This window comes from Staurois parvus, unplaced genomic scaffold, assembly GCF_062004578.1.
Source record: "Staurois parvus isolate SC_StPar_1 unplaced genomic scaffold, SC_StPar_1.0 ptg000299l, whole genome shotgun sequence".
In the NCBI taxonomy this organism is placed as follows: Eukaryota; Metazoa; Chordata; class Amphibia; order Anura; family Ranidae; genus Staurois; species Staurois parvus.
Window position 1 is genome coordinate 16,832,086 of NW_028318095.1, and position 13,732 is coordinate 16,845,817.

The 13,732-nt window shown below is 39.5% G+C and overlaps 1 protein-coding gene across 1 annotated transcript in view; it reads left to right on the plus strand.

Moving 5' to 3' along the window:
- ADGRG7 (adhesion G protein-coupled receptor G7) overlaps nucleotides 1-13,732 on the plus strand; it is a 67,340-nt gene that overhangs the window by 18,312 nt on the left and 35,296 nt on the right. Inside the window, exons 5-9 of the mRNA XM_089682969.1 lie at nucleotides 1,719-1,865; nucleotides 3,491-3,585; nucleotides 6,646-6,782; nucleotides 7,377-7,490; nucleotides 9,930-10,087. Coding sequence (XP_089539095.1) covers nucleotides 1,719-1,865; nucleotides 3,491-3,585; nucleotides 6,646-6,782; nucleotides 7,377-7,490; nucleotides 9,930-10,087 — 651 coding nt within the window. The remainder of the gene's footprint in view (nucleotides 1-1,718; nucleotides 1,866-3,490; nucleotides 3,586-6,645; nucleotides 6,783-7,376; nucleotides 7,491-9,929; nucleotides 10,088-13,732) is intronic.

Here is a 13,732-nt window from a genome sequence, read left to right on the forward strand (position 1 = left end):
GTGCCTGTGTCCAAATATATATGGACCTAACTGTATATAACAAATACAAACTTCAATTTTAAGGTCCTGTAATTAAAAATGTTTCATGTAGCTGCAATAATCTAAATCATATCTCCCATCATGTTACTTGCATCCTGAAACCATTGATCTGTGCTAGTGTGGAAAAGTGACAATCATTGCTGCCCACAGCAGATGTCAACAACAGTTGTATTACTCAGGAGAAGAGGGAAAATCTCCTTGACCAGCAAGGCAGATATTCCAAAATAAACTGTACATAGTGGTAAGCAGGGGCGGACTGACCATTTGGAAACTTAGGCACCGCCCGAGGGCCCAGGGTCAGTAGGGGGCCGCATGAGATGCCCCTGGTACCTTTTTCATAGGCTTTTTTCAACAATTTGTGTTAAAAACAGAAGTTTGAGTTGCCAACACTTGCATATACAGTATATGTAGCAACTGCACTGCCTTGTTAAGACACCTCTGTATAGTGTGGGCTGAAACTAGTCTTTCAGAGCTTCCATATCAGAGCATTTATTGCAGTTAAAGTGTTACTAAACCCAGGAGCCTGCATTCACTCTATCTGGTCTCCTACAGTACACACAACATGGAAATGCAATTATTTTAGTAAATATAAACTGCTAAATACCTTTTCTTATCAGCAGTTAGAGCAGTCTTCTGACTTCTATCAGTGTTCCACGGAGCACTGGTAAAGCTTGTAGAAGTTTTCTTTCTGCTCTAGTAGCATACAAAACCCCTGACCTCTGTCTGGGCAGTGCTGATTGGCCCTGTGGTGATAACATGCACTCTCCCCCCCAAAAAAAAACCTCTCAAGCAATACCCACCAAACTGAGCATATGCAGAGTGTCTCCACACGATATGTCTTATCAGGAGATAAGAGGGGGGCACTGGAAGAAGAGGATGATCAGATAAGTCAGGATCAAACATCCTTTTTATACAATGCACAGGATTAACCCCTTAGGTTCTACAGTGAGTATATCAAGCATGCTTTACTGCATATACAGACTGATTTTACTGTTGTAGGTTTAGTAACACTTTAATAAATTAAAAGCAGGCTTGCTGGAGGCAGCCCATTCCTGCTTAAAAGTGCAGAGACATCAGAAGCCCATTGTAGCTCACACCAAGTCATAAATATTTCATGTTACATGACTGCCTTGCATGAATGGCCACTAATACCATCTAATTAGTGGGCTTAATTACCACTTTTAGTAAGCATCCATGGTGTTTTTTCTGTAAATATTTTTAAACCTTTGTGTACATTTTAGCTCAGTGGCTAGCTTGTCTGACACTTCTATAACTGTTCGCACATGAAGCACACTGGCTGTGGTTTGCACTTCTGCCTTGCAACACTGGGGCCCTTAGTTTGCATATTGGTCATCACACTATCTGCGTGGGTGTGCATGTTCTCCCTATGCTTGTGTGTGTTTTCTTCCACACTCCAAAGACTTGCCTCTAGGTTTAGGGGTCAATTGACTGTTCCCAAAATGACTGCCTCACCTCCAAAATTCATTGAGTTGCCAGGGAGAAAAAAAGCTATAAAAACACAGAATAAATTTGCCATTTTCTAACTAAAATATAAATGACCAATCTAGTAGTTTGACAACTGCTTTTCGGAGAAGTCTTTCTTCTTGCTCACAACTTTGCTGTTACAATGTGATAACAATGCGATTTAATCTTTTAACTTGCATGCCTTCTTCCCTTAGACACAAATCGGCACAGAAAATGCAAAGGAGGTTGCTGTCACCACTCAGATCCTGACTTCAGAGCCTAAAAGTCTGCAGGCAGAGAACATCACAAATGCTATTAGGATTGTGAATAGGTTACTGATTCTACCAAATTCTACAGAAGATGTATGTAAAATGTATTTGTTTTGCTCACTTGATATTCCTTTAAAGTGAACCTGATCTTATTCAAATAGTACCTAATTGTCTTGATTTCTCTCCACGTTAAGCTCCACTGCCTCCTGGCACTAAACCAAGTCCTGTCAATCACATGTAAAAAGTTGAAACCTCAGAGGAGAGTAGAGGTTTTAGCATTAGACAGTTTAATAATGGGGTATGGCTAAATTTCAAACTGGAGAGAAGTCAAAGTCCTGTGGTCAGTCTGTCAGTCACCTAAATGAAGATAAGGGAACTGGCAGCATAAGTCCCCTTAATTATAGCATTGCCAGTTTTCAGCTCTTCTTACTTGGAAGCTGCGGGATGTCATGCCAATAAACAGTGCTCCTATAGTGTCAAAGTCCGATCAGTGCTTTTATGCTCCCCATCCAGCCATTTAGCCGCTTGAGTGACAGTTGCTCGTGAAGTGAAAGCTCCTAGGACCTGAGAGATTATTAGAAGCTACCAAGTCTCTCATTTTCAGTCTCTCTCTGCCCCCAGTCTTTGGAACTGGAGTGAGGAGAGAGGACCTAGAGGTCACTTGATAAATACAAAAATAAGGTATTTAGTATATTTTATTTCAATTAGAAGGGATGGTTTACAAAGACTTTAAGTTTGCAATAGTATAGTTGCCATCCTTTCAGTTCACAGATACTTTAAGCTTTTGTATTGTTACTCTTACTTTATAAAACAGGGGTGTTATTGAGTTAATTCTGTTATCCCCAACTAGTACTGTAGCTGGCTCACAGCAGATTGTGACATTATCTCTCAGCAGGTATTCTGCATCAGACCAACAGACAATTTGTTTTTTATTGAACGAGGAAGGGTTCAATCCTCTGTCACATTTTTGTTGTTGGTCATGTCCCAGTTTGAAAAAAAATCCTGTGGACCAATCCCGTTGATTACCCCAAGTGGGTGCAAACGGCAATAACAAATATAGGTGCTAATTATTTACCTATCTATCCAAAAGTAAGGAAAAAGATAAAAGTTAAAAAGCAAAAAACCTAGTGTAGCTTTTTTATTATTCCAGTGGAAATTTCATAAAAACACAAAACAATACTATACAGCTTTTTGATTTTTTTTCCCATGTGTTACACAAGTCTTACAGTATACCTCTTAGGCTGGCCATACACTATACAATTTTCTTTAGAAAATTGCTTTAGATTTACCAAAAAACATATAATATGAGGTCAAACCTAAACAACACTTTCAATTGTATCCAATTAGGCGGGCCCTGGCACTACACAGTTGAAGGTAAATCTAAAGAAAATTGGGCAGAAATTGGACAGAAAATTGTATAGTGTATGGCCGGTCTTAGCTATCATTGAGTGCAGGACTATTGTCATATGACACATTGGGGTTGGTTTACTAAAACTGGAGATTGCAAAATATGGTTTTAGTAAATCAACCCCATTGTGTAAACAATAATTGTGGCTATAGGTTTTTTTTTCTGCTTTTACAATGCTCTTTTACCCATATTGCCCACATGTAGATTGGGTCTTTAGTCACTTGTGTGAGCCCCCAGACCAAATTTTTCTGGTTCATTACTGATTTCAAGTTATGCTGTGCAAACATAATACTTTCATTATATTTCCTAGGTGGGCCAATCTGCAGTTGCCACTGTTAGTCAAATTCTGAGTGCTAATGAAACACAATTTAAAGATGATGACGCGCAAGTAAATGAAGCCACAATGTACGAAATCCTATAAGTTTGTATTGCCAATATCCTTTAATTAAATGTCTATATAAAGTTAATGGATCAGATAGTTCAGGCTGTAATATAAGGAAAGTAGAGATTTGCTTGTTAAAAGCAGTTGCTCAATTTAAAAAAAAATTTGCTCAAAATCTAAGACTAAATATTCATTCTTGTTGAAGCCCATTGATTACTCGTCTGCTGGTTGACTCTGTCCCTAAAATAAGAATATAAAATAAAGAGTCCAGTGCAAGAATATAGTTAGTACACACCAGGGACGGACTGACTATTTGAGCACTCAGGCACAGCCCGAGGGCCCAGGGTCAGTAGGGGGCCCCATGAGATACCCATGGTACCTTTCAGAGGCTTTTTTGGGTGTGTTTTGAGTTTGGGCGAGGACACAGGGGCTCCAAGATCCCCTATTGCCCGGGGGCCCCATGAGTCGTCAGTCTGCCCCTGGTACACACTTGTCTCACTGCCTGCCGCTGAATTCTGCATTGGAAGAGCCTTTAGAATGTGACACTTCAGGGAGTGTTGGATTCCTGGTTTCCTACTGCACACAATTGTTTGGTCATCCAACCCTTACATCACCACTGTGTCTGGAGGAACCAGGAAACTGACACTCCTTGATACAGTGGGGAAAATTATTATTTGATCCGCTGCAAATTTTGTACATTTGCCCACTTGCAAAGAAATGACTGGTCTATAATTTTTTTATCATAGGTGTATTTCAAATGATAGAGACAGAATATCAACCACAAATCCAGGAAAAACACATGATACACATGTTATAAATTGAGATGCAGTTCAGTGAGTAAAATAAATATTTGATCCCGAAACAAAACATGACTTAGCACTTAGTGGAGAAACCTTTGTTGGCAAGCACATAGGTAAAACATTTCTTGTAGTTGGTTATCAGGTTTGCACACATCTCAGGAGGTATTTTGGTGATTCTTCTTTACAGATCTTCCCTAAATCCATAGGGTTTCTTGACTGTCGCTTGGCAACTCGAAGTTTCAGCTCCCTCCATACATTTTCTATAGGATTAAGGTCTGGAGACTGGCTAGGCTACTCCATGAACTTAATGTGCTTCTTCTTGAGCCACTCCTTTGTTGCCTTGGTGGTATGTTTTGGGTCATTTTTATGCTGGAAGACCCATCTATAACCCATCTTCAGTGTTCTAGGTGAGAGAAGAAGCTTCTCATCCAAGACTTTACAATACAACCTCCGTGGTTGACTGCAGAGATGGTGTTCTTAGGGTCAAAGTCAGCATTTTTCTTCTTCCAAACAAGGATAGTCGAGTTAATGCCAAACAGCTCAATTTTGGTCTTATCTGACCACAGCACTTTCTCCTGATCCTTCTCTAATTTATTTAGATGTTCATTGGCAAACTTCAGACAGGCCTGTACATGGCTCCTTCTTGAGGATGGGGACCTTGTGGGCGCTCCAGGATTTCAATCCATGGCAGGGCATTGTGTTACCAATGGTTTGTTTGGTAACTGTGGTCCCAACTGCCTTGAGATCATTCACAAGCTCCTCCTGTGTTTTTCTGGGCTGATGGCTCACTTTTCTCATGATCATCCTTACCCCATGAGACGAAATGTTGCTTGGAGCTGCAGACCAAGAGCGATTGATGGTTAGTTTGTATTTCTTCTTGTGAATAATCGCTCCAACAGTTGTCTCCTTCTCACCAAGTTTCTTGCTTTTGGTCTTGTAGCCCATTCCAGCCTTGTGCAAGTCTACAATCTTGTCCCTGACATCTTTTGACAGGTCTTTGGTCATTTGCCCTTGATGGTGAGGTTTGAATGGAAGAAAGAGATTCTATGGACAGGTGTCTTTTATACACATGTTATCGTCAGGAGCACCTTCTTAAATTGTTAGAGCTAATCTGTGTACCACATGAACACATAGCCAGTCTGTGGGAGCCAAAATTATTGTTGGTTGGTAGGGGATCAAATCCTTATTTTACTCACTGAAATGCAACTCAATTTATAACATTTGTATCGTTTTTTTTTCTGGATTTTTGGTTGATATTCTGTCTCTATTATTTAAAATACACCTATGATAAAAAATTATAGACCCTTAATTTCTCTGTAAGTTGGCAAACATACAAAATCTACAGGGGATCAAATATTGATTTTCCCCACTGTATGTCAGATTCTTTAAAATTTTCAGCCAGTGGTTTCTCTTCAATAAAGCAGAGATTTGCAAACTGAGCAGTAGGAGACATGGCTCCAAATGATCTTTGCTGGAGACACTTTATTTTAGTACCTGAGTTGTTGCTTTAATATGTGACACCAGTATTTACGGAGGCAAAGGTAGGTAATTTTTAAAGGTGCAGGTAACAGTAATCATGAGACAAGAAAAAAGATATAAAGTATAAAGAGGAAGATTAATATACAGTATTAATAAATACACATGCTATGTTTAGTAATCTATATAAGAAAATCAGTAACTAACTTCCTTTAGTTTTATTGCGCCAAACAAGGGTTCCACAAAGTGGTCAATGTGACTATCCAAGGGTTCAATAAAATGGCTGAGGCCTAAAAAGAAGTCAGGGAATGTCTGGGGGTGGTCAATAAATGATGGAAGATCCTTTGGGTCAAGTACTCTTTTAAGGTCTCTGGAGTTCTCAACTCCAGTCCTAGTCCTGAAGGTGAGGTGGCTAGTGGCTGAAGAACTGATTACAGTGCATTTACTAAAAACCTGCATTGTAATAACCATAATATCAGGAAATGTAGAATCATGGCTTTGTTTACTAATGAAACAATGCCCAGTATGTGGAAATAAAGCTTTCAGTATTAATATTATGAACCTTCAATATAATCTTTTGATTTTCATATGATAAACGTATAGGAATCTGGAACTTTATGAAGGTGTTGATCAGCTAAAGAGTTTGTGGACCTCTGCTCCAAACTGAAGAAAGATGAAATGTGATAAATTGCTTCTATATGGTTTACTGCTCTTGGATTTGCTTTATGTATGAAGTATAATTTGTATTTATTTTTTTAGGCTTTGAGATTTATTTTTTCTTCCTCTGTTTTTTTCCCTTCACAACAGTCTAACAAGACAAATGGAAGCATATTCTCTGAATGTTGCTAATGATACTTTGTCAGTGGTGCAGCCAAGCATTGCAGTTGAAAAACGTACCCTGCCTGCTAGAAATCAAAATGGAATCCAGTTCATGTCAATAAAAGGTCTGGTAGATGAGTACGGCATAGAAGACATATGCATTTTTATTGTCTGTTCTATTCCAAAACACACTTAGTAATAGTTAATTTTATTATACTAGTAATAGTTATCTTTCTACTTGTCACAGAGTGACCTGCCTCTACACTTCCATGGCAGCCATCCTGAACAAAGGTAGCTTAGTTAGGTGAACAGATGCCAAGAAAGTAGTCCTTCCCTTTCAAAGCCACCTTTGAATTTTTTCTTTTTTAATCTAACAGTGAATTTTCAAACCCTTTGCAGACCCTAACAGCCCCCCCCCCTTTCTCCAGGCTTCATAGCAGCTGCATGGACTGCTATGGCAATTGTTATACATTTAGTTTGATTCCAAACGCTTTAGTGCATGTATTATTTCACAAAACGTCTTTCAGCCATGTGATTGTTATTTGTTGATCTCATTAAAAAGATGGAGGATCCCAGATAGGTCAGGAAACCAAGCAGAAGAACCCTTAGTAGATGTAATGGCTAATCCAACACTGAATTAATCATTTCTAGTAGTGATAATGAAAATATTTTACCCAACATAAGAAACTATACCTTACAGCATTTCTCTTTGTGTTCAGGCCTGCCAGGAAATGATGACTTAATATCCAACAGGATCATAGTAGACAACAATACTTCAGAGTTTGTGCTTAATGAAACAGCAGATGTTCAACTTTTCATAAAACCATCTGAAAGTAAGTTGTACATAACAGTTCAGGGCAGAACAAAAGACCTATTAAAATCATGATGACTAGCTTATTTAGTCTACATTTAAATCCCATGTTGTCTTGGGTTCTTAACCACTTGACTCCAAATCATGTATATGTATGTGATTTGGCGTTAAGCGGTTGCTGCAGGCACCATCCTGGTACTGTTTTTTAGAGATGACGGCTGGCTGTCTTATAAAAGCAATCCAATCACACCCCCCCTTGCCATCTTCCACAACCTTAACAGGCCCATCTCACCATGACACCCAATCAACCAGCTGGCATTTTCGCCAGATAATCATAGAGCCAAACAAAGAGCGGAACCGCTCCGTTTGACTCTATGATATAGGGACCTGGAAGCGATGTCCTTACATCATTTTCGGTTTACTCGGATTTAAATGGCGCCATTTTCAAAAATGAAAAGCATTAGATCACACTGATCTTGGTGTGATCAAATGTTATGAGGGCAGAGGAGGGATATGGAGTCTTATTGACCTCAGGTCTCCATACAGAATACCTGTCACTGCCTATTGCTGTCACAAGGGATGTCTACTTTTCTTGTGACAGCAATAATAGTGATTTAAAAAAATTAAAGCGACAGTGTAAAAATAAAAATAAATAAATTATACAAAACATTTAAAGTGACCCCACCTTCCCATTCTTGCGCACAAAGGTGAACACACGTGTCAGTCACGCACGCACGCAAGTAGTAATCATCCCACACATGTGAGGTATCACTGCAAATGTCAGGTCATGGGCAGTAATTGTAGCATCATACCTTCTCTGCAAATCTAAAATGGTAACCTATAAAGGCTTTTAAAATGTCATCTATGGATAGTAACATTTTCATTGTTTGTCGCCATTGCACGGGCGTGCACAATTTTAAACCATGATGTGTTTGGAATCCATTTATTCAGTGTAACATCGATGTTGGTGGAAACACATGGGAAACTGTACTATAATATCAGACCAGCGGCCAAATCAGCTGCAGATGGGGAACTATCTGTCCCTCAGTAGCATGTAACAAAGGTGAAGGGATGCTGGTGACATTACTGACCTAATATGGCCACATGGTTGAAGCACCCTCCTAGGAAAGCTTGGGAGAAGTAGTTAAATATTTTTCTAGACAGGAGGCTGAAAAGCAGCCAGGAGAAATAGCCAGAGGGGTCAAATTTGGGTAAGAGCTGGGAGGCTCTGCAGATCATCTTTCTGAAACCTCCACCTGATCTACAGACTTGGAAAGTCTCTAGAACTCACTGGGTGGGAGTGAGGAGTGGCTGATCTGTATGCTTAAAGGATCTCAAGCAATCCCCAAGCAGGAGGCTTGGAAAGGGGATGGGACAGCTTTTAGGCATAGCTGAGCTTGCTCAGTAAGGGGGAGAGTTTGGGTGGAAGATGGAGTGAGCAGGATGTTGTGTGGAGCCTTGGAGGGTTTCCAAGAGAGGGGCTTACCTACAGGCAGGGGAACTGTAAGGGAGGTCTCTCAGCCCAATCGTCCCATGAGAGAGGACAGGCTGATAAGCAGGGAAGGAACGAGCCCAGCATAAGGCCTGAAGGCAGACACCAACCCACATGCTTGCAGGAGAGGACTGAGTGAGTAATCCCACATCCTCTGGGCCATATAAGGGGAGAGGGCATTCTGGTGGAAAACCTGACTAGCCCCCATCTGGGACTGCTGATCTTAAGGTATCAGATTTTTGGTCCCCCTGCCTGGGATTCCCTCAGGCAGCTGGGTGAAGAGGAAATTTCAACTGGGGTCTGACATGGTATGCCAGAAGAGGCTGGATAGCTCTCCAAAGAAAAGAAACCCATCTGAGCACTTGTACATAGTTGCAGGAAGTTGTCCTCAGTTTAACAGTTCCTTGGGCATCCCATGTATCTCTCTGCCCCATCCAAATTAACATTCCCTAATAAAATACAAAAAAACAAGTTCAATGACTGTTTACTGTCTCTGGAGTGCAAGGCTGGAAGGACATGTGTGTTGCCTGGCAGGACTATAGGGGAAACCAAAACTCTAGTGATCCTTAAGAAGGTAGTGTTACAACGTCATACTTGGGAAATGTTATTGACCAAATATGGCCATGTGGCCATAGTAAGTCATTAATGTCACTAGTATCCCTGCTTTTTTGTTAAGTGCCCCTATGGGGTGGAAAGTTCCTCTGCTGCAGCTCATTGGGCTGATGGTCTGCTGTTGTGTGACAATTTCCCTTAGCTAATCATTAGTGTGGAGAAACTTGAGTGGCCTGTATAGAGCCCCGACCTTAACCTTAATGAACACCTTTGGGATAAATTGGAACACCCACTGTGAGCCAGGTCTTAGATTTGATTTCAAATAATCAATGATCTGCATGATACATTTGTAACTTGAACGAACTAATACTTTTTTTCACCAAAATGCAATCACAACCCTTTGTTTTTCCCTTATAGGTGCTGATAATGACATTGCTGTTGGCTTTGTTCTCTACCAGAATGATAATCTGTTTAAGTCTAACCATAAAAGAGCCCTTACCTATAGAAAAAGAGTTATCTCTGCTAACATTTCTAATGGAATACATGCCAATGTAGAGTTTAGCTTCAGTCAAAGGGTATGTTTATGTACTGTGAAAAATATGGCCAGTCTCTGTGTCTGATAGCTACACTCCAATCTAAAAAAAATGACCTTGCAATGATTTCGGGGCTTACACCCTGCATACTCAAGATTTTTTGATTTATATCTAGACATAGCTATAGATCACCAAACCACTCCAGCACCTAGAAGCACATACCTGTAAGAATACGGGTTCTTGTATCTGCAAATACACAGCTAAATATTATCATATCCTTGCTACCTTTCAGAAACAGTGAAAGTAGAGACTGAACAGTACAGAATCATGTAACAAGAGGCTACAGGCTCAACTATGAGCACATGGGGGAATCTGAATGAATTTGTTGACTTTATCACAGTTGCAGGGGTCGTTTGTTGCCTCATTGATTTCACGTGCTTCTTGGAGTTGCTCTTTGAAGTGATTGTAAATCTGTAAAATGCTAAAAACATTTTTTAATAGTTAAATGTAAGCCTTTAATGAATCCATATTTAGACTTTTTTTTTTTTTAAAAAGTGCCTTTTATACATTTTTTGGCTGCTACTGTGCAAGTCGAATGATCAGTGTTAATTTTAAGCAATCCACTGACCTGCTGTGTGCGTGTATAGGGTGCCTGACAGTGGCTTCCCCTCTAGCTTCTCCTCCTCTCCTCTTTGTGATGTCAGAATAGAATTGCCACCTCATCCCTTTATACCTGAACACATATTAATTACACATGCCTTGAGGCTAATTTAATGCAGATTAGGCACTAAGTGAGTTTAATTACAACCCTAATCAGCCACAGAACCATGTAATTAATATGTGTTCAGGTTTAAAGGTATGAGGTGGCAACGTTATGTCAGACATGTCTTGCCAGCACCATACACGCCCACCAGCAGGTCCGTGAATCGCTCAGGAATAAACAATGATCATGAGACCTGCTGGTGGATGTGTATGTAGATGGGTCAGACACATCTGACATGTCTGTGAGGCAACGTCACAAAGAGGAGAGGAGAAGCGGCTGTCAGGGCCGAGGGATGGGCAGAGGAGTGTTCTACACTGACCCCGGAAGATACAGGTAAGTTGTGTGATTGCACAGTGTGCTTGTATCTAAGCGTGGGATGAAAGAGAATGTAACTGACTGCACTAGCATAGATCAGAAGCCATGCTAGCGTGGTCAGTTTACTCTTAGGAGGAGGGACATGAGCAGGATCAACCAGGTAATTGAGAAGAACAGCAGGCCATGATTACAATATTATTATGAAAAACCACATTGAAATAAATTAAAGAGCCCGTGAATTTTTTTTAAATTTTTTGGTTTACAAACACTATAAGATTTTCTCCATTTAATGACCCACTGGGATAGTAAGTGCTCCTGGGGCTATTACTGTGCCCATAAATACAGGTATTTTTACCAACACTTATGAAAAACAGTTGTGCGAGTAAAGCCCTGCACCCAATGTGATAAAAGCATACTAAGCTGTCTTGCCAAGACAGGGACAGTTGAAAGGCAAGCAGGAATGCAACTAAGACTTTTTGTGTTTTTATGCATTATTTCTTTCTTTATTATAAATTTATATTTATATTTGTTCATACTTTCTTCTATTATATCATGAATAAAAATATTTAAAAACTACTTTGGTCAGGTAAAAAAGAGATGTTGAATATGGATATGTAGCCAGCAAGTATAGCTCTTGGCTCCTTTTCTCATGCTTCCCCATTTCTCCTCATCATTTGTGAAAAAAAAAATCCTGTTTTGTTTTTTTCTTAATAATACAAACATCAGTAGCTTAAATACGCCATATTACACTTTCGTTACCAACTTACATAGTTACCACTCAGAACAGATAAAGCCCTCTATCACGTGACTTGGTGAGTTACGTTAAAGAGGGTGTACGCCCGAAATTTTTCAATATAGACATACCCAATGTTTTCGCAGAACCGCAAACAAAAAATATCACCCATAGCACATGCTCTAATGACCAATTTTTTAGAACTGTCCCCCATAAGCACAACAAAAGAAAAATAAACAAAGTTGAAGGAGAGGCAAACAATTCCAGAATAAACAAAAGGAAAGACAGTCGGTAATAGTACCATCAAAATATATAATTTATCGTCATATACTCTTACAGATGCTGAAAATAACTTATTAAGGAAAAATTTGACTGTCAAACGGCACTATGCCTTCCACAACATAGAGGATATTCAACCTTTAGATTATCCCACTCCTAGCATTGGAAATCCATGCTCTGATATTGATGATGCTTTAGTTGAAATACTGGGTGAATTATGGATCGAGGTTCATACTGATACCCAGCTTTTGGATTTTCCCTTGGAGCCGGATATTACTCATTCTGGTTCTTGACCAAAGTCCACATGCAATCTAAAGGTCCCTATATAGAAGCTTTTTTCCATCTAGCCTATAAGGACTTACTTGCTCTTTGTAATACTCCCCTCAAACAACAATCTTTTAAATTATCACAAGCAGAATAAAGTGCTTTAAAAGACACTGCATAATGGGGAGGGTGGGAGAAGGAGAGAATGTAACTTTACCTAGCCTTGTATATTGGCTTTACTGGTACCACAACCCTAGGAAACATGGTTGAGAAAAACCATAACCAAAAAAGCTAATGGTGCTTTGAAGGTACCACACCATAACATTGGAAATATAGTAAACATGTATAGACAATAGATAAAATTGAACACCTTTTATTAGGTTAAAAAACCACCTTGGTGTTTTAACCTAATAAAAGGTGTTCAATGTTATCTATTGCCTATACGTGTTTACTATATTTCCAATGTTATGGTGTGGAACCTTCAAATCCCCATTAGCTTTTTTGGTTAGGGTTTTTCTCAATAGTGCTTTAAAAGACTTAGAGGTTACCAAATCTATTATTATAAAACAAGCTGACAAAGACCGGAGTTTAGTGGTACAGAATAAAGCGGATTATCTGGCTGTGGCTCATCGTTTACTCGCAGATAACAACACATACCAAAAATTATCGGGTGACCCATTACCTCTTTACCAACATTCCCTCAAGCATCTAGTAGAACAAGCCTTTACAGATAAAGTGCTGGATAAAGAGGAAAAGCAGTTCTTACTGCTCCTTGAGCACAGTACTCCATACTTTTATCATTTCCCAAAGGTTCATAAATGCTTAATCAATCCTCCGGGTCGAAAATTCTCAGTAGATTATCTCAATATATTGACCATTTTCTTCAACCTATTGTGACCCAATTGTGACCCAATTGCCTTCTTATATTCGTGACTCAGGACATGTCATAGAACTACTTAAATCTTACTCTTTGCAGAAAGATTATTATTGGGTGTCACTGGATGTAGTATCATTATACACTTCCGTACCTCATCGAGTTGGACTGACAGCATTATGTTCTTTTTTATCTAATGATCCTCTCATGAGTTCTAAGCAAGCTCAGTTCCTAGTTGACAGTACGATATTTTGCTTAGAACACAATTACTTCATGTTTGTTGATGTTTTCTATCTGCAAACCAATGGTGCCACCATTGGTGTAAATTTTGCTCTGGTTTATGCCCATATTTCTATGGGCTATTGGGAAGAGTTGTATGTCTGGAAGAACAATCCCTTTGCCCAATACCTAACCTTCTATAGTAGGTATATTGATGATATCATCATCATATGGTGTGGC